The 22,376-nt window shown below is 51.0% G+C and overlaps 2 protein-coding genes across 5 annotated transcripts in view; both read right to left on the minus strand.

The window, feature by feature from the left end:
• LOC103012381 (sodium/nucleoside cotransporter 1) overlaps positions 1 to 9,073 on the minus strand; it is a 40,428-nt gene extending 31,355 nt beyond the window's left edge. Inside the window, 6 exon segments of the mRNA XM_057544631.1 lie at positions 611 to 794; positions 4,822 to 4,913; positions 6,867 to 6,937; positions 6,940 to 6,957; positions 7,786 to 7,897; positions 8,778 to 9,073. Of these exon segments, the coding sequence (XP_057400614.1) occupies positions 611 to 794; positions 4,822 to 4,913; positions 6,867 to 6,937; positions 6,940 to 6,957; positions 7,786 to 7,881 (461 nt within the window). The 5' untranslated portion in view covers positions 7,882 to 7,897; positions 8,778 to 9,073.
• Positions 9,074 to 19,835: 10,762 nt separating this feature from the next.
• The window catches only part of ALPK3 (alpha kinase 3), a 48,425-nt gene continuing 45,884 nt past the window's right edge, over positions 19,836 to 22,376 (minus strand). For all 4 annotated transcript variants that reach the window (XM_057544373.1, XM_057544371.1, XM_057544372.1 and 1 more), the window contains one exon: positions 19,836 to 22,098. In XM_057544373.1, coding sequence (XP_057400356.1) covers positions 21,753 to 22,098 — 346 coding nt within the window. In that variant the 3' untranslated portion in view covers positions 19,836 to 21,752. The remainder of the gene's footprint in view (positions 22,099 to 22,376) is intronic.

A 22,376-nucleotide genomic window follows, 5' to 3' on the forward strand; every position in this document is an offset into this window, starting at 1 on the left:
ATTTATTATTTATTTTTGGCTGTGTTGGGTCTTCGGTTCGTGCGAGGGCTTTCTCTGGTTACGGCAAGTGGGGGCCACTCTTCATCGCGGTGCGGGGACCGCTCTTCATCGCGGTGCGCGGGCCTTTCACTATCGCGGCCCCTCCCGTTGCGGGGCACAGGCTCCAGACGCGCAGGCTCAGTAGTTGTGGCTCACGGGCCCAGCTGCTCCGTGGCATGTGGGATCTTCCCAGACCAGGGCTCGAACCCGTGTCCCCTGCATTAGCAGGCAGATTCTCAACCACTGCGCCACCAGGGAAGCCCAGGAAACTGTTGATTCCTGTCCTCAGGTATCATAGTCACCTGTTTTAACTGGAGTAGAGAATCAGGTGGGAACTGGCGAAATGCCACAAAGATGGCACAAAGATGCCTCTGAAGCCACCCAGCAACACCTGCTCCGGGGCTCCCAGGAGGCAGGCAAGTAACATGTGCTCCCCATGGCTCAGGAGCCCTCTGGTGCGACAAGGACAAAGGACCTCCCCACCCAGCCCTGGCTGTGACCCCGCAGCTGACTCAGAGGCCCTCTGCCAATGTGCCTGCCCACCCCCATACTCCCCTGGGGCCTCACTTACCTCTTAAACCAGAGGTTCAGGCGGGGATGCCCCAGAGGCTTGACACACCTCAGCAGCTTTGGCCCCAGCGGCCTCTTCAGCAGGTTGTGGGCCAGGAAGACAAGGTCCACACAGGTGAGGACAAACAATGCCAGGGCCCTCTGGAAATCCAGGAGGCAGGCAATCAGCAGGAAGGCAGCAAATGCTGGGAGTAGGTGGAGGATGGAACAGAGACGGGGTCATCCATAATGACACTGGCGTCTGCAGGACCCCGCAGCCCTATCCTCCAGCTCCACCTTACTCCAGCCAGAGCTCTCTGAGCCTTAGTTTCTTCGTCTGGAAATGAGCACCATTGTCAGAGGGTCATTATGAAGTTAATTGACAGAATGTGTGTAAAAGGGCTTTGCAAACTATAAAGTGCTGAGGGAGATGTTTAAGGAGGAGGCAAGACAGCATGAATCTCTGAGCATCAACGGAACACCTGCTATGTTCCAGAGCCACACTAGGTTCCGAGGAGGACAGAGATGGATAAGTCAGTTGCTCCAGGAAGGCATTCACTTGTGTGTGTCAGGATCCCGTTCTGAATATTCATCAGTGACCATTTTTCTTCCTGGAATTTCCTTTTCCCCCTTTGCCCTTCTCCCTATTTGAGCAGCTAGGCCAGTCTGTGCTGTACCTCAAGAGAGGAATATGATAGCAGATAGCAGAGGGGAACTATCTCTCCCTGGCTTATGAATTTCAAGAGCCAGAGCCCTTGAAGAACGGAAAGGACTTATAACCTTTCCATTGGATAAAAAATGTGGGATGGAACATTTTGAGTAAGTGTAATCCCTCCCCCTCCCCCTCTGCTGCCAAACTAGTTAGAGGATACCCGTGGGTCCCAGAGAAAAGGACTCTGAGCCAGGGGAGGTGGCAAAAGCCCAGGCATGTTTGTGGTATTGCAAGCAAAGGCGTCCTGCCCCAGGGAGGCAGCAAAATGTCACGGAGAGGAATGTGCATGGAATGCATGGGCAAGCAGGGTCACAGAAGGCTTCTGAGGTTCCGCACACCTCAGCAGGCACCGAAGCAGAGGAAATGATCTCTATGAGTGGCTCAGAGAGAAAGGAGACCAGAACAGGCCCACGATGGAGATGGGGGTGTCTCCATGGCTACTTGCAGCGGCAGAGAACCCAGGACCAGTTGGGGAAGTGGACAGGTTAGCAGACACTTGAGAACTGATCGTGGATAATCACCCCCAGGGACTCCTGAGGAAAGAGGTGAAGGGATATTCCAAACTGACAGACGTTCAGTTCCTATCCCTCACTTGGAATAATGAAATTGAAATAGAAACTTTATTTTCCATAAGTTGAGTTATGGAAAATAAAGTTACTTTTCTCTCACACAGAAGTTTGTGGGCTGGGACACCTGTATGGGGGTTAGTTAGAAGCACACAGGTGAGGCTCTGCAGGGCAGCGCCAGGGATGCAGGCATAGGGCTGTGGGAAGTCAGAGGAGGGGGAGCTGGTGGGGGACAGGCGCCAAGGTCAGCACTATTTATAGCACTGCCAGAATTACTCCTCACACCCATTTCACGGGTCGGTACTGTGGTGATCCCCATTTAGAGATGAGAAGTGAACTGACTCACACAGGGAGGGAATTGGACTGGAATTCCAACCTGGGTCTGTCTGTGGCCAGCAGGAACTGGCATATCGTGCAGGAGAGGGGGCACTGTGTGGACAAGTCCTCCAGGCAGGACATGGGAGAATCATGTATTAGGAAGTATTTTCATCCTTCTAGGATCCATCCACCTCTCCGGTGATAGGATTTTCTGTTCCTTTTGGGCACCCCTCCCTACTCTTAGCCCATGTGGTCCCGCAGTGTCTGACCCACTTCAGGGGTGGGAGACCACAGCATCCCCTGGACCCAGGGATGGGCACATGACCCGAGCTAGGCCCATCAAAGGCCTCCAGGGACTTGGCTGGAAATATGGGCAAGAGGTACACTCTTCTGAGACTGGGGACGCTGAGGCCCTCCGTGTCAGTCAGCCTCCAGTGTTATCTTTGCATCCATGGAGAAAGCCCAACTAAGGCGAGGCAGCCATTGCTACGGCTCAGACTAAGTGCTGAGAACATGAGCTTCATTTCTCTACCACACCTACTTCAGGAAGTACATGAAGAGCCTTGCCATAGAAGACGTGATACAATAAAGATATCAAAGAGCTGGAGGAAATCAAAATCCCAAACGTGGAGAAAGTAAGGGAGGATTTAATGCTTGAGACTGAGTTCCTGACAGCCAAGACAAAAGTGGAAATAGGATATGGTAGGTCATTTCCATTATCTGCTAGAAGGAATTCAATCATTTCTTCAAGAGAAACAAATCTGAGTCTGAGTGAAGGTGGACACAAGGGGAACCAAGACGGCCCTGCTCAGCTCCTGCCAAAGGAAGACTTCGCGGTGTCCGACATCTCGAGGAGGAAGCTGCCAGGGCCGTGAACCGGCCCCATGGCAGCAGGGCATCCTGCTTTTGATTTCATCATGAAGATTGGGGCCCCTGCTGTCATGCCTCCATGTCCTCTCCCCTGTGTAGTCCCCACAAAGGCCTCTGCATCCACACCCACCTCCCCTGTCGATCTCCCACCTGCCAAGCCAAATCGAGCCTCCAGCTGTGAGGACCCGCCTCTCCGTCTGGGCCCTGGACCCCTCCTTCCCCTTCCCCAGGGGACCTTGCTCCACCGGTCATCTCCACCTCCTCGCTCTTCCCCTTCTTTCTACAAACTCCCTGCCTCAGCTCATAAACACAGTCAAAGTGTCTCCCTTCACAAACACACCCCCTTCCTTGACACTGCCACACCCTTCCTTTAATATTCCCGCCCAGTTCTCATTAAAAAATTTCCCGCAAGAGCTGTCTAGACTTACTGTCTACACTCTCTCTCCTCCTGTTCTCCATCCAGCTTTTGCAAGTCCACCCTAAGTCACCATGACTTCCTTGCCCCTAAATCCCACGGACACTGCTCCATCCTTGGCCCGCTGGTCCCCTTACCGCAGAGATGCTGGTGATCTTCCCCTCCTTCTTGAAACCCTTTGCTCCTGGGCTTCTGCACCAACTCTGCTCCTGGTGTCCTGCTGCTGCCCCCACCTGCACGCCTTCTCAGGCTGTCTCAGGACTCCTCTTCCTCTCTAACTCCTCCCGTGTGGCTGGTCCCCAGGTTTCCATCCGTGAACCACCTCTCAATTCATTCTCCGAGCACCCCTGGGAAACCTCTTCTCCTCCTGGAGGGCCTGGCAGCGGTTACCTCCAACACACTGTCCGAAACAACTCGCCATCCCCCTCCCTGCTGAGACCCCCTCCTCCACTCCTGTTCCCTGGCTCTGGCGGGCAGCATCACCCACCCCCGTGGTCCAAGCAGAACCCTGAGGCATCCTGGATTCCAGGGCCACCTTCATCCTGCACAGGTGATCAGCTCCCAAGTCTGGCTGGTGTGGCTTCTCGAAGATTTCTCAAATCCACCCCCTTCCATCCTCCAGCACTTCATCTTCTCCCATATGGAATGTGGTCCTCAACATCTCCTTCTCCCGTCTTTCCCGCCTGCCTCTTCTGGGTTTCCACAATGTGAATCCAAACTTGACACTTCCCGGTTTAAATCCTTCAATGGCTCTCTCTGGCCTTGGAGGTAAAATCCAAGTTTCTCCAACTCCCTCCCAATACCTGGCCCCTTCTCATCCCTCCAGCCTCATCCTCTGGCACTCCTGGTCTAGAACTTTACCCTCCAGCCACACCTGAATGTTTATCAGCTGTCTGCCCACATACTGCAGGTTTTCACCTTTGCTCATGTGTTCCTCTGCCTTCTCACTCCTATTGTCCTTCCCCTTTTACCTGGTTAACTCCTGTTCAACCTGTGAGACTGGAATGTTACCTCCTCCTGGAAGTCCTCCCTGATCACCCCCACATCCTTCCTTGGTGTTCCCAGATGGCTCCCGGCATTATGTGGAAATATTTGTTCCGCTCTCCCTTACTGATCAGAGAGTACCTTGGGCACAAGATCTGGTCTGGTTCAATTCTCATTCCCCAGCTTCTGGAACAAGAGCTGGCCCTGAGTTGGTGCTCAACAAACCTTTGTTGAGTTATTGGGTAAGTGAATGACCCTGCCCTGAGACATGGATAGCTGGGGTGCAGGTGGCTGAAACCTGGGTGGTGGGAACCATGGGGCTAAGCAGGAGTGACTGTCTCCCTGGTGGGGCTGGGCCCCAAGCTCACCAGTACATAGCAGGCCTGTGCAGATCCATCGAAACAGCTGTGCGTGCCCTCTGCAGAAGCGTCTCACCCTCAGGGCTGGCTGCAGGCTCCTCCTGGGGAGAAGACCAGCAGGGTCTATGAGTGGCACCCCCAGACTCCCACCCCTGTGGGGATTCTCAACACCTCCAGGTAGAAGCCACTCAGGTACGTCCCCAGTAAAATGGCAACATGGGGCGAGCCAGGCGCTGGCCTTGACATCCCACAGGGTTACAGGGCAACCCTAGCCCAGAGCAAACTAAGGAATGGCTCAGGCCGTCCACTCCTTCTGGCCTCTGTCTGTACCAGCTGTGTCTCAGCCTGAAGCAGCACCACTACCCAAGTGATAATCCTGCCTCCTGGGTTTGGGAAGGAATAAACTGAGACAATAAGGAAGAACCTTACCAACATACAGAAATGCACAAACCACGATGGCTGCCTCCCCTCCCCTGTCCCATTTCCAACTGTCTGAGGAGCAAAGTGGGGAGGCTCCCAGCTCTGCATTTACTCCTGTGGGACATTATCCTCTGAGTCAACAGCACCTCCCAGAGAGAGGAAGTGTGAACAGTCCACTGGCAGCCATCACACAGTCCCACTGCCTTCCGGACCCGGTGCAAATGCCAATTCTTGTCTGGTCACTTGGTCACTTGTCTGTCTCTGGAGGAAAGGCTGGTACCTGAATACCACTGAGGTTCCCCTGGCTGAGCACGTAGGAGATGCTCACTCACACTCATTCAGCCACCAGTCACTTTTTAAAGGAAACTCTCTCCCCTCTCTCTGTCCCCACCGGCCACCTCCTAAGTGAGGCATTTTCCCTCAATCTCGTCCCAAGGCAGACAGATGGAATCCACAACCCCACCCGGCTGAATGCTTAAGACCGAGCAGGACCCTATGGGGCTTCTGGGCACAGAAGCCTATGTCCCCCCGTTTCTTGTTTGTAGGGAACAGACTCCAGCCTCCATGACCTTCCCTGAGGCCCAAAGGGCAGATTCAAACAGTTGTTAATCAGGGAAGGGAAGGGATGCAGAGACAAGGGAGGAGCAGCCAACAAACAATAGTGCAGCCTTGGGGCAGGGTCCTGGGTCCCCTTCAAGGGAAACACATAACAATATATTTGAGCTCTTTACAGAACTAAAACCCAGCACATGGGAAATGTCAGCATTCTTCATTCCAGAAAAGACCACCTGAGGCCAGATTAAAGGAACCAGAGAAGCTCATCAAGAAGATTACCTGAAACAAAATTAAAGGGGTGCAGGCCCTGCACACACCCTAGTCTTGTCAGCAACCCCACCCTTGAACCATTGCTATAAAACTCCTCACCAAATCCTCCTGGGTGGGGACACACAGTTTTCGAGGGCGGGAGCCGGCTGTGTCTCCCTTTGCCTGGCAAAGCAATAAAGCTATGCTTTTCTACTTCACCCAAAACTCTGTCTCCGAGATTCGATTTGGCACTGGTGCACAGAAGCCAAGTTTTTGGCAACACGCTCTCATTAGCTCAGGATCTGGCCAGTCGGGACCCCCCCAGTAGGCCTGGGTGTCAGGAGGCCAAGCTCTAGGCTTGATTCGCTGCCTGTGTGACCTGGGTCCATCTCTCTCCCTCTCTGGGCTTCAGCCTCCCCATGTGAAAGGAGGGGCCTGGCCCAGTCTAGGGGTTTTCAAACTAAGCTTCAAGGTTCCCTGAGGTGCCCCAGAGACCGAATGGGGTAGAAGGCCGATGGGGAGTAAAGAGGGGACCAGGCTAGTTCAGGGCCCCCATCCAACTTCAACCAGAGCAGGCCCCTCAGTATAAATTGGTGTCCCCCATGGGATTTTCATTCTGGCTGCTCCAAAGCAGATTGGGAACCTCTGGCCTGGCTCACCTCTGAGGCAGAGGTCAGCAGAACTCATTTGTTGGCTGAAACACGTTTACTCCTTTCTTCAGCAAAGGTCCAGGGAGACCCTTCCCTGTCAAGAGGCCAGGCTCCCCATCCCTCCTCCCCACAGGGGCCTCCTCCCCAGGCCAGCCCACATCCTTCCCGGAGACGACCTACCATCCTGAGGAGGGCTCCGGGCCAGCCTTGCTCCCGCTGTCCCTGACTTCTGCAGGGCTTGAGTCACTGTGCCAGGGTCCCGGCCTTCCTCCTAAAGCCACCAGAGATGGACCGGAGGTGCCTCCCGCCTCACGTGAGAACTACAGCTGGGGGCCTGGAGTGCGGAGAGACTCAGGCTGCCACCAGTGTGCCCACAGTCACCTCGGGAGTGGGCTGGGGTGGGGACTGGGCACAGGAAGTAACCAGAGGGAACTTAAATTCCAAAATTTGAGCACCTACTGTGTGTTAGGTTCTGTGCTAGACACATCCTGCCCTCAGGGAACTCATGGTCTGCATGAAGGAGGGATACTTGTGCTTCAGGGGAGTTTGGTAGGGAAGTGGGAGCCCTAGTTCTGGGCTCCAAAGTTCTGGGTGGAGGGCCTCAACCTGGCCATTCCAGAGCAAGGATGAGCTTGCCAGCTCCCCAGAGAGTCCCCATCCTCCCCCATCATGAAGGTTCTCCTACTTATCCTTAAATTTCTTTTTGTTTGGCTGTGCGGCGAGGCATGTGGGATCCTAGTTCCCCAACCAAGGATCGAACCCGCGCCCTCCCCTCAGTGGAAGCACAGAGTCTTAACCATTGGATGGCCAGGGAAGTCCCTTCCTCCTTATCATTTAGATCACAGCTGAAATGTTACTTCCTGGATGAGCCCTTCCCTGACCTTTCTGATGAGGGCAGGCTATACTGGCACATGATAGGTGTGCACAGATGTTTAATAAGTGATTAACGGGGCTGCTCTGTGTGGAGGGGGTCAACACACTGGGGGTGTCCTAAGTGTTCAAGCAAAGAGGTGAGGAGGAGGTGGGGGTGGGAGGAAGATGATGAACAAAGGCCCCTCCCACCAGGAGGGGCCAAACCAGCGTGGGGGAGGGGACAGACCAGGCTTCCCAACAGCTCAGCCCCCATGTTCTCCAAACCACCGGCCGCTGATGTGAGAGAGCTGGACTCTCTTAGTCTCGGTGTGTCATCCTCCATGCGCCAGACCTTGCAGCTGAAAGACAAAGTCAGGGCCCAAAGCTGAAAGGGGAGGCCAGGCAGGACCCAGATGAGGGGCTGGGCGAAGGGCAGAGGATGGAAGGGAGGAGGCAGGGAGCGGGGAGCAGGGGCTTGGCATAGCCTCTCCCATCCCAGAGCTCAACCCTCATTGTGCCAGGGGCCCCAGTGACAGAGGAAGGCCCCCCCTTCCTGCACTCCTGAACCTGTGAGAGGCAAGTCCTTGTAAATCTGGGAGGTCAGGCAGAAACAGGGCAAGGTCTGCCCACTTCATAGAGGAGGAAAGGAAGGAGTTATGTATAGCATGTGTATGTATCTGAAAGGCATTTTTCTGAAGACAGGTCTTAGCTTTCATCACTCACTGCAACAGGTTAAAACCATTGCCATTAAGTGATATTTTCATTGTATTACACTCTCCCATCTCTGAAAGATGGAGAGACAATATCCTGAAGACAACCTTACAGTCCCTGGATCCAACTATACCTGAAACCAGTCCTATCCCTGGACTTTTCAATTACAGGAGCCAATATAGTCCCTTTTTTTTTCTTTTTCTTTCTTTCTTTCTTTTTTTTTTCTTTGCTGAAGCTCAGTTCATAGGCCTAAACTCATCTGTAAATAAGAGCCCTAATGAAGATGCCATCTCTCTTCACGCCTGTCCCCTCTCTTTTTCTTCCCCTTGGGTAGCACCCTACCCTGTCCAAGCGCCAGCCTGGCTAAGCTCACATACCCAGGAGCACACACGCAAGGGCACACATGAGCAGGCCCATGTAGGGAAGTACACACACAGGCAGAGCCTGGGAAAGCCCAGCCACCCATGCACACACGCAAACACAGACACACAGCTGCACGGAGAGGGGCAGGCTCCCCTTCCTACTCACATATTTGTGGTCAACAAGTCCCTCTCAGGGACAGATGGAAGCGCGCGTTTCCACGGGGACGGGCTGGATCCAACCTGCTTTCGCTTTGGCCTGTCTTCTCATCTCAGTGGAAATTCCTGGGCAGAGTCCAGAGTTGGAGTTGGCTGGGCCTCCCACCTGGCTCTGTCCAGCACGGTCTCCAGAGCCCAGGACCACGGCCGGGGCAGGGACCCCAGCCTCTCTCAGGGAAAAGAGGAAACGGGGCAAGTGGGCCCCACTCTAGGCCTGGCCTGCGGAGCTCCTGGCTCATAACTGAATCTGCCTTCCTCCTCAATGACGCCTTCCTCTCCACTCTTTCCTGCTCCCAAACAGGCCCACCTCTTCCAGGAAGCTCAGCTTTATTACTCTCACTCTCCCCATATCCCCTCCTGGGGCCTCCTTTTCCATCTGCCATCCGTGCTACTCAGTTTTTTGGATCATGTGTTTTATCGTTCATTTTGCATCTTACACAGTCTCCCTTTTCTCACTGGATCAGTAATTATAACAGCAACCTATTTTCCTGAGCTTGAAGATGAGGAAAGCAGTGTAGTGCCATAAATAGTAAAAAGTATTTCAGGTCTAAGTGGTCTTGAAAACAAAACCAAATCACAGCTTGCCCTTTGGTTCCATTGCTTTTTAACTGACACCTAAGCAACAGCGTGCAAAGTCAATGGACAAAACCTTTAACATTTCAATCCTCAAACTAAACATTAAACTTATCTGACAGGATTGACAACATCTCCTTAATAATTAATCATACACACTCAGGACAAAATCCTTTATGATGCATAAACACTTCCTGGTAACACAGAGGCGGAGTTATCAGCACATGCTGGTTGTTTTGGAAGTTTGGGGACCATGATGGATGAAGGGTGGGGGGTACCCCTTCTCTTTAAAAACATTTTTTTGTCATTCTGATTACCAAAGTATTACACATGCATCAGCAAACATTTAAACATTATAGAAATATACAAAACACAGGAAGTTAAAAATCCCTCTAATCTGAGCCTTCCAGATATGACCACCACTGAGCTTGTGGAATTTTTCTCCAGACATTTTTCATAAGTGAATACTCTTTTAGGTTATTCATTTTACAAAAGAGGCTTATACTACACCAGCTTTTTTGCAATTTGCTCTTTTGGGTGGAGATCCACACTGTGCCCCACTCACTCTGTTGGAGGCTTGTGTGCTGCCTTGATTATAAACTAAACGTTTGTGGCATCATCTGGTTTATCCTGAGCAGAACACCTGCCACCATGGGCAGCCTCCACAGGGATGGGCTTGCAGCTGCCCTGGCAGGGGGCCTCATCAAGCCCCAGTGAAGGGCAGACGGGACTGTACCTGCTTCTCTGCCTCTGCCCACTTCTAACCTCTTCCTCCCCTCTTTCCCCCCTTTCCTGCTCCCTCTCCCCTCCCCTTCCCCCTTCCTCATCAGTCCTCTCCTCTCTCCTCCCCCTCCTCTCTTGGTTTCTCTTGGTGCCCAGAGAGAAGCCAGGAGGCACAACACATCCAGGAGCAGCCAAACTTGTTCCAAAACATTCCCTACACTGCACCTTAGAGCCTTGACATCTTCATGTGCCCTGATCTCTCAAACAAGGATTTAATAGGCTGTGTGTCTTGAAATGAACCCGGAGCTTAGAGCCCAAAGGTCTAGATTCAGTCCTGGCTCTGAAAGTTAACTGGTTTCCTCATCTGTAAAACGGTGGGTAATAGTACCTACCTCATAAATAAATACTGATGGGGATTAAATGAGCGAATGCAGGTGAGGTGTTTGGCGGAGAGGCTGGCACCATCAGGCTGGCAGGTGTCATCGCTGTCACAGGTCCCATCGTAGGGCTGTCTGGACACACTGCTCTCCTCCTCCGGGCCATGAGACCCTGTGTTGCTCCCCTGCTCATGGAAGGGCAGTCAACAGTGATCCTGGCCCCCAGAAACCAAGTGTTCTTTTCAGGTGAAATTTGGCTGAAAGCCACAGGCTGGGCGGTTGGGAGGCTGGGTGGGTTGGGATGAGACCCCAGGGAAAGAACAAGAGCTGGAGGACCTCAGGGGTCCTGGCTGTGCCCCATCCAGCTGTGTGATCTCAGCGTGTCACTTGACTCCCTGTGGCCTGTTTCCTGAGGAGATGATCTCACTGGGGTGGTACAGTGAGGCCTGGAACTGAGCCAGGGCTGGGGTGCTGGGTCCAGAGCAGGGCGAGGCAAGGAATATATATATATATCTAATGACACAGACTTGTCACAGTTGCAGCATTTGAACTTGTTGTATAAAAAGGAAATCTGTAAATCTATAACTTGGCAACATTTTACAACGCTATATATTAAAGATGGCTTTCTCAAGAAATCCAGAACCACACAGCCCTATGGTCAAACACTTGTGACGTTTGTGCCTCTGCTTTTAAAGGTGCTGTGATGGACAGTTGGCATGCCAGGGTTCGAGAAGAGTGGATGGTTTGAAGTGCTTGCCTTTACCTGTGCAAAATCAAGTGGCTGCCTCTGTTGCTATTTTACTGTAAATTTGATGGTGTCTGTTCCTGTTCCATTCTCCAGGGAGCTTCTCTGTAGACTAACACCACCACCCACCAAGTGGTGGAGATGCCAGTGTCTGGGTAGTCATGGTTTTCTGTTGGACATTTGAATGTGATAAACAATCCAGCATCACTGGGAAAATACTACATGTGGAATGTGCACGTTTCCAGGGGGCGAACATTGTCAGTCAAGAGGTTTGCAATGATTTCCTTCCTGCCAAAAATAAATATGTGAAACTGCAAACAAACAAACAGAAAGGCCTGTGCATTGCTATATATATATATATAGCAACGTGTGTGTGTGTGTGTGTGTGTGTGTGTGTGTGTGTGTGTGTATCGTGTATCTTTCCCCCCTTCCAATCAAAACAAAACAGAAGCACTTAGAAGGATTTATAATGATAAGGCTGCTCCACCTCTCCCATCCCTGTCCCATTCCTCAGAGGCAACCCCTTACCTGTTTCTGGCTTCAGTTCTCTAGGGTCACTCCTGTTTCAGGGGAATTCTTGGTCTGAGTGGTAGAGAGTTCTTTCTCCTTGCCAGACTCTGATATAATGAAGAGGATATTTTTACAAGGGGTGAGTGAAACACTCAGAACTGTAAGAGGCAGACCTCGTCAGAAGGGACGTTCAACAGTCCCCTTATTTTCTTCTCACAGTTTTGCCTGCTCTCACCTCTTGGCTCTTCATAGATAAGGTCTTTTTCATCACATCTCTTCATGTGTCCAAGCAGTGACTAAAAAGAGAGGCTCCTCCCTGGTCAAGTTCCATGAGCATGAGCTTGTCATTCCTCTTTCCTAAACCTGCTTCTCTCTCTCTTACACCTGGGCGGTTAGCAGAAAGGACATTCAATACAATGGTCCCTTTCTCATTTGGGGCATTGAAAGATGGGATTCCTATAGTCCTAGTAGAAATATGCTAAACTAGAAAACGTGTACAAATTCTGATGACGCAGAGCAAAATACAAAAACTGAAGAAAGGGGACTTCTCTGGTGGCGCAGTGGTTAAGAATCCGCCTGCCAATGCAGGGAACACAGGTTTGAGCCCTGGTCCGGGAAGATCCCACATGCCGCGGAGCAGCTAAGCCCGCGAGCCACAACTACTGAGCCTGTGCTCTAGAGCCCGTGCTCCGCAACAAGAGAAGCCACTGCAATGAGAAGCCCGTGCACCGCAACGAAGAGTAGGCCCCGCTTGCCGCAACTAGAGAAAGCCCGCGCACAGCAACGAAGACCCAACACAGCCAAAAATAAATAAATAAATAAATTTATTAAAAAAAAAAAAAAACTGAAGAAATATCTTAGACGTGTATGCCCTCTGCTTGTAACTCTTACACACTTCCCATAAGAAGGGACCCTCACGAGACTGAGAGCACAGTGCTCTTCTAGCACCTATACAGCAAGTCCAGGTGTTCACAGAGGAAGGAAATACTCCAAACACCCAAAAGGCCAAACTCCCCTGCCCCAGCTTACTTGCCGTGACTATCCCAGCGTCTCCTGCTAGAGTCCACCCCTTGACCCTTTCTATTCATTGGGAACAGATGGGCACAAACAGCCATTATCCAGTACAAGATGAAAGAATGGGTGTGGGGATTCATCTATCTCAGCAACAGTGAAGGGCTGGTAAAGTAAGACGCCTGGTCCCATGCCCATGAGGGCCCATGGCCACCAGGCAGGGGGATTTTCCCCAAACAGCTAAGAGATCACTCTTTCCAAATATTTAACTGGCTGCTACAATGTGAAATGTATTTCCCTTGTCTCTGTTTTCATTTTACCTTCTATCCCTCCTGCCTTTTCATCTCATATTAGCTTTTTATATAATGAGAGGTTGAGATGCTTCCTTTTTCAGTTTGAAGCAGGTTAAGATGTTCCACAAAGGTAGGTCTTATTAATTCACGTCATCCTGTGAATGACGTGATTCAAGGATGATATCCGTGGCTTTTGTGGGTTTTATACCAAAGGCTATATCCTCCTCTGGGAGGCACGGTATTTCCTGCCAGCCATTGGCAGGGGCTTTGGGAGCTATTAATTTGGATCTCCATTGCCTTGTTGGCCCAGAGCCTGACACGGAGTCACAGTTGATAAGCTGGTTAATTACATAGGCAAAGATAGTTCCTTGATTGTTCCATTTTTTCCCTCTGTCAGGGCAGTGGTCTGATGTGGCATCCACTTAGAGCAAAGCCAGCTATTTTTATAAAAGTTTCCGTGAGGAGGGCTGTAGGCCTCCTGGGAGGAGCCGGTCAAATGAATCTACCACAGACCAGTAGTGTCACAGGGGAGGTGCTGACAAATGGGCATCACAAGTTAAATACAATGGTCAGGAAGAACAAAAATGAACACCTCTGAGTGTCACATCTAGACACTGAGACTTTCCAGGTGCAGCTTGCTTCCCTCCACCCAGGTGGGATTCCACCAGTAACATCGTGCCACAGGATGCAAGGCACGGTCGCCTCTCTGACTGGCACCAACTCTCCTTCCTGCATGGGCCTGCCAAGCCTATATCATGCCTCGCTGTGAGACACTGCTTTCCATGCCACTGTGCCTTAGGAGCAAGGTTCCCTCTTCCAAAGGCTGTGTCCCAGTCCCTTCACTTCCATGCCTGTTGGGGTTCGTGGAGAGCCTGACCCAGCCCAGGGGCTAATCACTGACCAGCTTGTGGGTCAGGAGGCAGTACTGACTGTTTCCCATGGGACGAGAGCTGGAAAGACGGTTTTCAGGGGTGGGGTGGAGATGTTGTTAACCACCCCCCCTTGAAGGAAGGGAGAAACTCCAGGGTCTCCCAGATTGGAGGAGAAGAGCAGCATGTGAGTGGGCCCGGAGATGGTGACAATGGCACCAGCTGACGGGTTGGCATGTGCCAGGAGGTGGCTAAGAGCTTTCCCTGCACTATCTCAGATAACCTTCATGATAACCCCATGAGGTAGATTCTGGTCACCATTTCCCCCCCGACCTGTCCTCCACCGAGGTGTGTGATGGAGGACCCGGCACCATAAATGGAGCGACTATTGAGAAGTTGAACAGCCTGGGGTAGAACCCCAGGCCACTGAGCCACGCGTTTTTATTTGGGAGATCTGAGCTGGCGTTTGAGGTGTCCACACCATGTTTCTATCTCACCTGCAGCTTGGCAGGCAGGATGGATTCTGGGCCCACACTTAGACCTAATGGCTGTGAACTGTATTCTCCAGTCAGACTCCATGAAACCAGGGATACTGTGTCTCTGAGCAACTTCCTGAGTAAGACCCAGCACAAATTCTACAGGGGTTGATTTAATGGGCACTCAGCCACATAATCTGAATAATTTGACTCCAACTGCTCCAAGAATATACATTTTGCCCTGTTAGAAAACAAGAGCCCTAATGAAATTTCTCTGCCAGTGACACAGTCTACACAGTAGGACACCTGATGCATCTTAAGCAGATTCCTTAGCCTGAGATGGGGATTCTCGTTCAAGTGATTTACTTCATACATCACGCATGAAGGTCCTTCATCTTCATGCGTGATGTATCCCCTGAGGCTGAGTAGATGGTAGCTGCTATCTCTCGCTGCCCTTTGGAAATAATAGGAAAGAGCCATCTCTGAACCACATCAGTTCTGAGGTCTGAGGACAGTGCCTCATGGATTCCAGGACCTCTGGGTGTCAGTATTGAAAAAAGGAACACAGGCACAAAATGGAGTCACTTGTCCCTAGGACAGCAAACCAAGACTCTACTACAGTTTCAGCCACTCCCAGGAATGCAACCTTTAACCAATCAATCTGGAATTACCTGATGAGCACAGTGAGGTCATCTCATCTGCATGATAGATTTCTCCTTTTCCCCCAGGGGAAGGTGACCTTGCCTGAAATAATCCTTTCTTTCCTTTATGACTTTATGGTCCCACCCTCTTTCTGCCTTTAAAAACCTTCCACTTTGTACACCTCCTCAGAGCTCCTTTCTATTGATACTTGCCAGATGCGATGCTGCCCAATTCATGAATAAGGCCAATTAGATCTTTAAATTTACTCAGCTGAATTTTCTTAACACTCCTACCTAGAGCTAGCTCCAATCATAGCTCCAATCACTCACGTGCATCTCGGTTCCAAGGGCTTAAGCAACAAGCCCAAGCTCACATGGATAGTAGAGGTGGATTTGAACGGAGGTCTGTCTGACTGTTCTCAGCTCAAACAACCTTCTGATAATTTGGCTTCCCTTGAAGTTCTCCTTTCAGAAGAAGGGAAGAATTCCCTTGTCAGGTAAAGTGTCCAGTCTTCTGGATGGTTACATGTCTCATAAAAAATTAGCAAGGCGGGTTTTTAGTGTGAAAATTCCATTTCCTTGTAAGTTTAATGAATGAAACGCTCCCTGAGTGTGATCAGCTCAGGGGTACTGACAACATCAAGATACAAAACTGAGACCCAGACCCTGTCCCACACAACACTGTTGGTCTGCCAGTAACCAGAATCCACAGTCAACATAACCCAGGGGATGAGAGGCAGAATCAAATCGGGAAAAAGAAGAGTTACTCCCAGAAGAAACTGTATGAGCTAGCTAATATACATTGCCAAAAAATATAGGGGAAATTTATGGAAACTTTTTAAGGCTGTTTGACCAAGATAGCAGAACAGAATTTTGATTCAGGTTTTGTTTATTGATATGTTCTCACTCACCAGAGATTCTATAGAAGCTCATACAGCCAGATACAGTTCTTACCATTTGGGCAGGGGGAGGGGGGCTATAGATGGGGGTGGATAATACAAATCTGGACTAAATACTGACCCATGCTAAATTATAAGAAAAGACCAAAATTCCAAGAAAGGCAGGAACTCACAGATTTCAGGAAACAAGAATGCTTTATTGGGTCCCTGACATGCATCCAGCCCATCTGCCCTCTGTCCTCTGACATGACCCAGAAGATGGTCTCACTCCCTGCCGTGAGAAATTGACGAGGCTCTGCTGGCTTTCCTCTCTAGGCCTGGAATTCTGGTTGGAAGAGCGCCTATGAAATGAACTTCCTGATCTCAGCAGCAGAGATAGACAGAAGGAACAGAGTAGAGGAGTCATCATAATGGACATGGGCATGGAAACCAGACCCCTAGCTGTGGTTAATTAATCATTGGGCCCCAGGAATGAAAAAGACCAGACAGTGCCTAAGATACCAGCTAGTTACTACTGTAACCAAAGGTTTCTGATTGGGCAAAGAGGTCTGTCTCAGCTGCCAAGGTAGAGTCAAAATCTCCCACTTAATTTCCAGACTTTCAATGGAGAGGAAGTCAAATATCTTTGAAGAAAAACCTTGTTTTAACACTTAGATGCATATTGTTAACCTTCCTTGCAGCCTTCCCCAAAGGGATCTGTGTTCACTTATCTGGGAACCGAAAGGAAAGGAAAGTACTCAGACTTGGGGAGAGGGGTTTTGTAGGACACTGGCTCCAAGCCAAGTCCAATTTCTGGGTACAATAGAAGAGCATGTGGTCTGCCAATCCATAGAGATGTTTAATAGACTAAATTTTGCGCCATAGTAGACCCAGTGGAATCTCAAAGCCAATGAAAGGTTATTTTGAGTGTACAGTTGAAATGGATATATTCTGAAACACGCATAACTCCCACAATGGCTCTGATTGGTGGGGTAAGAATGACTATAATAGGATAGGAGAAGCACAAGCCATCAGAATTCCCCCTCCCGACCGAAATGGTAAATCAAAAGTGATTCCGTATTTGTGAGGGAATTGTAGAAATTAGTGTTACTATCAGATTTGAGAGTGAAGTCATAGTGATTCTTACCACAGCTCAGCCTGGCCAATGCAAAACACCAGGAGGTCTTTGGATTGTTGTAAACTTTAAAACATGATGACTCCAATTGCAGGTGCTGTTCCAGAAATGGTCTTCTTGCTAAAGCAAATTCATCCAGCTCTTGGCATTTGGTATGAACCCTTTGATCTAGTGAATTCATTTTTTTCCTCGACTTTGATGAGCAAAGAACATCAGAAGCAATTCGTCTTCAGCTGGCAGGGCAGCAGTACTCCACTGCTGTCCTGCTGAATGATATATATTATCTTAGCTGTCCAGCTCTGTGCCACAGACTGCCTCACAGGGACCTTGACCTCAGCAATGCAATGTTCCAGCACGCTGATGGCATCATGCTGATAGGGTCTGGAGATCAACAGTTTCCCTAGATGCTTTGGTAAGGCATATATATATGAGTCAAGAGGTGGGAGATAAAGCATGTGAAAATGCAAATGTCTGTTCCTTTGATAAAGTTCCTGGGGATCAAGGGGTCTATTGAGGTCAGAATAGATCCTCCATTAACGTAGGACAAATTCCTACATTTTGAATTCCTTACCACTAAGGCCCAATTCCAGGCAAAATTGTCAGTTTGGGGCACCTTGCTCCAACCCATTTACTGACTGACCCAGAAGACTGCCAGCTTTGGGCAGGGCGCAGAGCAAGTGAAGGCTCTCCAGCAGGAAAAGCCTTTAGCACAAATGATTCTGCCACCAGGCCACATGACCTGGCAGAGCCAGTGGTGCTTGAGGGATCTGTCTGTGGCATACTGGGGAGCCACATGGAGATTGTGACAAGTCTTGATTTTAAAAATATGGCAGGAGAACCCAGAGTTTAGAATCAAGTGATACGCTGGCCAACAAGTAACTATTATCCTTTTGACACACAGCCCTCTGACTTGCCACTGGGCTCTGGGGAGTCTAACTGCTTGGCTACAGCCTACCAGGCGGCCATGCTGGCCCTTATGGACAGGGCTTGTCAGATCCACCAAGCCAAAGTCAGGCATGGCCACCAGCATTAGGTGAATGCTCCAGGATAGGGTTCTGGAGGCACAGGCAAGCTGTGTGTGGGCGTCACTCACTCTCCCATAATGCCTCCTCCTGCCCTACGGCTGAACTCGCCTCAATCTACACTTATGCTACGGCTTTAACAGGGCAGGAACTTACCTTGACCATTATGGGCCCTTCTTCTGGATTTGGATTTGCTTTCCTTACCCATCATGCCTCTCCCATCAAAATCCATGGAATTATCAACTGTTGTAAACAGCATCTTGGTATCCCCACATATTGCATTCAACCAGGGAATACACTTTATAGCAAAGTAATGGGTTGATGCCTATGGCCTTTGCTCATCTTGTCAGGATCCCCAGTCTAGAAGCAGCTAGCTTGATAATATGGTGAAATGGTTTGTTGAAAACTCAGCTACAGCACCAGCTGAAAACAATACCTTGCAAGGTTGGGTAAGGCCTGCAAGATGTAGCATAAGCTCCAAACCGGCAACCAATTCATGGTGCTATTTCTCCTACGGGCTAGGAAGCAGGGTGAAGAGGGGCATGTTATCACTACATCTCAATGCCTTTCTCATATCTGAGGTTTAGGACCAGACTGGTGTAGAGGTTTTAGTTCCCAAGAAAACATATCTTCAAAAATTCATAGTAATGATTCAAGTGAATTAGAAGCCTAGGCACCTGGCCATCTCAGGTTGCTTGTATCTCTGAGCCACACATAGCTAGGATAGGAGTATATCTAGGATACGAGTAAACATAGTGACACGTAGGAGTAGCTAGGATGATTAACTCTATCAAGGGAAAATATGATTGCGGCTACTTAAAAGGGGGCAGGGTACAGATGGACGTGGGGGTTTCCTAAAGTGCTTCCTGGTACTGCCATGTCCAGTGGCTAATGCCTGCCACACAGGCAGGACTGCTTAGGAACTGGACTTTGGAACTGAAGATTTGGGTCACTCCAAAGGGCAAAAAAATCCCTAGTCATAAATACTAGTTCTCATGACCAGTTATAGAAATGGACCGTAGCCTTTACTCATACTTCCCTTCTTGTTGGGTTATATAATTTCCACAGGTTGCAGAATTTCAAAAGGAGATTGTGATAAAAGAGGGAAGAGTATCATTATTGACACTGGACTTTGGAGAATGGTAGCCTTGGTCATTATCCCTGGACTTAGTCATTGACTATGACCTTGAATGGTCTCCTCAAGCAGAAAGCGATTTGCTTTTGGTTGTGAGAGAGTTGTAGTGCATCAGATGGGAAGAAACGTGTGTGTGTGTGTATGTGTCAGGGTATCTTCTGTGGTTGCCTGCCAAGCCCTTTCTACCCTTCCACCCTCCACCATTCTGGTAAGAATCCCCATCCTTTGGAAAACTACCTCTCTCCCAGTCCATGATGCCCTGAGCTCCAGGACAGGAATTTGAACCTTGAGTGGAGGGAGACCCACTGGAGCCAACGGCAGCAGCTCCTGGGAGGCAAGCTCTGGAGCTACCCTGGCTCCTGCCCTTCTAAAGGCCAACTGTTCAGCTATTCCTTTGGTTCTGTGAACTACCCCCCCAACACCCTTCCCATGAAGGTCCAAGTCCATTTCTGTTGCTCAAAACCCAAGAAACCTAATGCAAAGTGCCTCTTTTGAGACCACCTCATGCATCTTTGCCTCCCAACAGTGGTCAGCTCAGGGTCTGGCATAAAGGAAGTCTGCTCAGTATGTCTGCCGAATGAATGGATGAATGAATAAATAAATCAACAATATTCCAGCTCTCAGTTCACCAAGGCAATCTGGATATGCAGGCTGGGAGAGTTGGGAGCAAGAGGAAAAAGTGGGCAGAGTCACCTGAGCACAAGAGGAGGTAGAGAAGTCAGAAATGTCAAATGGAGGGGGGTAAAGATCAGGCAAGGAAAGGCCTGGGTGATGGGGTGGGGCTGGGAATCAGAAGCCTCTGCAGCTTGGGAGGCAGGAAACAGTCAGTGAGTAGCTGAGAGGCAGGAGCTGGTCGTCCCCCGGGCTGGTCTTGTCCCAGTGGAGGCAGCCAAAGACACTGGGCGTTTCCCCAGAGCCCCAGCTCTGCTCTTCCTTCCTGGGTTCCTTCCTTTGCATTCCTCTTCCAAATGAATGAGCAATTCCAAAGGCCTAAGAGTCCTCGTAAGGAGCACAAGCCATCATTCCATTAGTACAAGAAGCACAGACTGTCTAGCTGTGGCCACGGAAGGCTGAGGCTGAATGCCTCAGGATCCAAAACATGGATCTAGGATCCAAAACATGGATTCATTTTTCCAGGGGGTCCAGAGACTGTAGGACGCCTTCAGAGAACTGCCTGGGGAGATGGGACCCTGACCCCATATACCTACAACCACACCAGATAAGGGCGAGCAAGATACACAGTTGCTGCCTTTATTGCATTCCAAGGGGAGCAGGCTAGCTCCAGACCCACCCCATCCCAGGCCTCAAGGAAAGGTTCTCAGGAAGGGCCCAGGGTGCTGGGCCGAGCACAGCAATTCCTTGGGAACCTATATTGAGGCCCAGAGCTGGAGTTCCAGGGTCAAGAGCTAATGGTTAGGGGCAGGGTTCCTAATTCCCAGGCACAGAGACACTCCTCCACCCTGCACATGGGTGGACTGCATTCTTCCTACACCTCCCAGGTGCATACCCTCTGGAGAAGAGTCCCAGCCCTCTATCCCTGGTCAAGAGGGGATGTGAAATTCACTGTGACCCCACCTCCTTTCAGTACGGAGCACAAGGTCCCACAAAGTCAACACCTTCCCTCTGGCCACAGCTGCTGATGCAACCCTCATGCCAGCTCTCACCTCACGGGCAGAGGGCCTGGGAGAAGTAGGGGAGGAGTGTCCTGGGGTGGGCTGAGAGGCCAGAGGGTCTGCTCCTCACCTAGGTATGGTGGGTAGGGTGAGGGTCAGGCTAGGGAAGCCCTCGGGCAGGGGAACAAACAGAACTCAGTGAAAGGCAGGCAACAGGCTGCAATTGGGCTCAAAGCCAGGGATGGGGGACAGGGTGCAAGGGAGCATGGGAAGCAGGTGACTGAGTGCCTGAGTGATGGGGGAAGGAAGAGCATGAACACACATCACCAAAGATCACTGCACAAGGATATGACAGTCTCTGGAAGGGCCCTGAGCCCCATTCGGGCTCAGGGACAGGTTAGTTGCAAGATAAGCTGGGATGAATGAGGCAAAATTACTCGAAGGAAAAGACACCCTGAGAGTCACCAGGCCAGACACTGCAGAGGAAGTCTGGAGCCCTGAGGACAGGGAGGGATCAGGGCCAAGTGAAGGGGAAAGGGTAGGTGCTGGCCTGCGTGCCCCCAGAGTACAACATTCACGGCAGGGCCTGGGGCAAGGGGTTGGTTGCAGAACTCATGCAGAGGACTCAGGGAGCCTCCAGCAGTGGCCAGTGTAAACTTCAAGGAGGGCTAGGCTGCCAGGCCCTGGGAGGTAGGGCCTGGGAGCCGCGGTGACGATGGCACCAGGAGAGGCCACCGGGCAGGGTGTCATGCGCCAAGCATCTGATGAGGAGCTGAGTGAGGAGAGGCTGCGGGCAGAGGCCCCGAGTGGTGCCTCCTCAGTGCACCTGCTCCAGTTAGTCCTGTACCGGGAACGTCTCCGTCGGTTCGAGCTGCTTCCTTGTTGGTCTGCTGCTGGGTGGAGGCCCCCAGCCTCCTGTGGGGGCTACCGCATGCCCTGGGCCTTGGAGCCTCCATCTTGGATGGGATGCTGTCCCAGTAACTGGGTGGCGACTGCCTCTGAGGCCTGAGGGGTGGCCTTGGAGCTTGGGGCACTCTTCCGGGTGCCCTGGGGACTGGGGGGGCCTTTCCTCTGGGGCTGAGGACTCAGCTGGGGGCCCCTCCTGCCGGCAGATGGACTCTTGGAGCCTTTGGCCTTGGCTTGGGGGTGGGCAGCCTCAGGGCCCTTGAGAGGTTTTAGCCCCAGCATCTCACAGAAGGTGTTGCACTGGTGGGAAGAGGCAAACTGGTCCAGCAGGGCAGGGAAACAGCTCTCCTTGAGGCCTTGGTATCTGCAGCCAAATAGGAAGAGCTGAGTAGGAGTCCCACCCAGAGAGAGAGTCCTTGGGGGACAGACTGTGGGGTGGCCACAGCCAGGGTGTCGTGCCCAAGGTACACCCTACCTTACCTCGGGGTGCTGGGGAGTCCACCTGGGGCCACCTCAGATGGCAGCATCCAAAACCTCAGTTCTAAACTGAGGTCTCATTACACCCTGGCCTGTGGAATTCATCAGGTGGGACATCACTCGGTGTGAGGATGATCTGCCTTATTAACATAAATTAGAGCAGAC

The sequence above is a fragment of the Balaenoptera acutorostrata genome, chromosome 3 (assembly GCF_949987535.1).
Source record: "Balaenoptera acutorostrata chromosome 3, mBalAcu1.1, whole genome shotgun sequence".
Classification (NCBI taxonomy): domain Eukaryota; kingdom Metazoa; phylum Chordata; class Mammalia; order Artiodactyla; family Balaenopteridae; genus Balaenoptera; species Balaenoptera acutorostrata.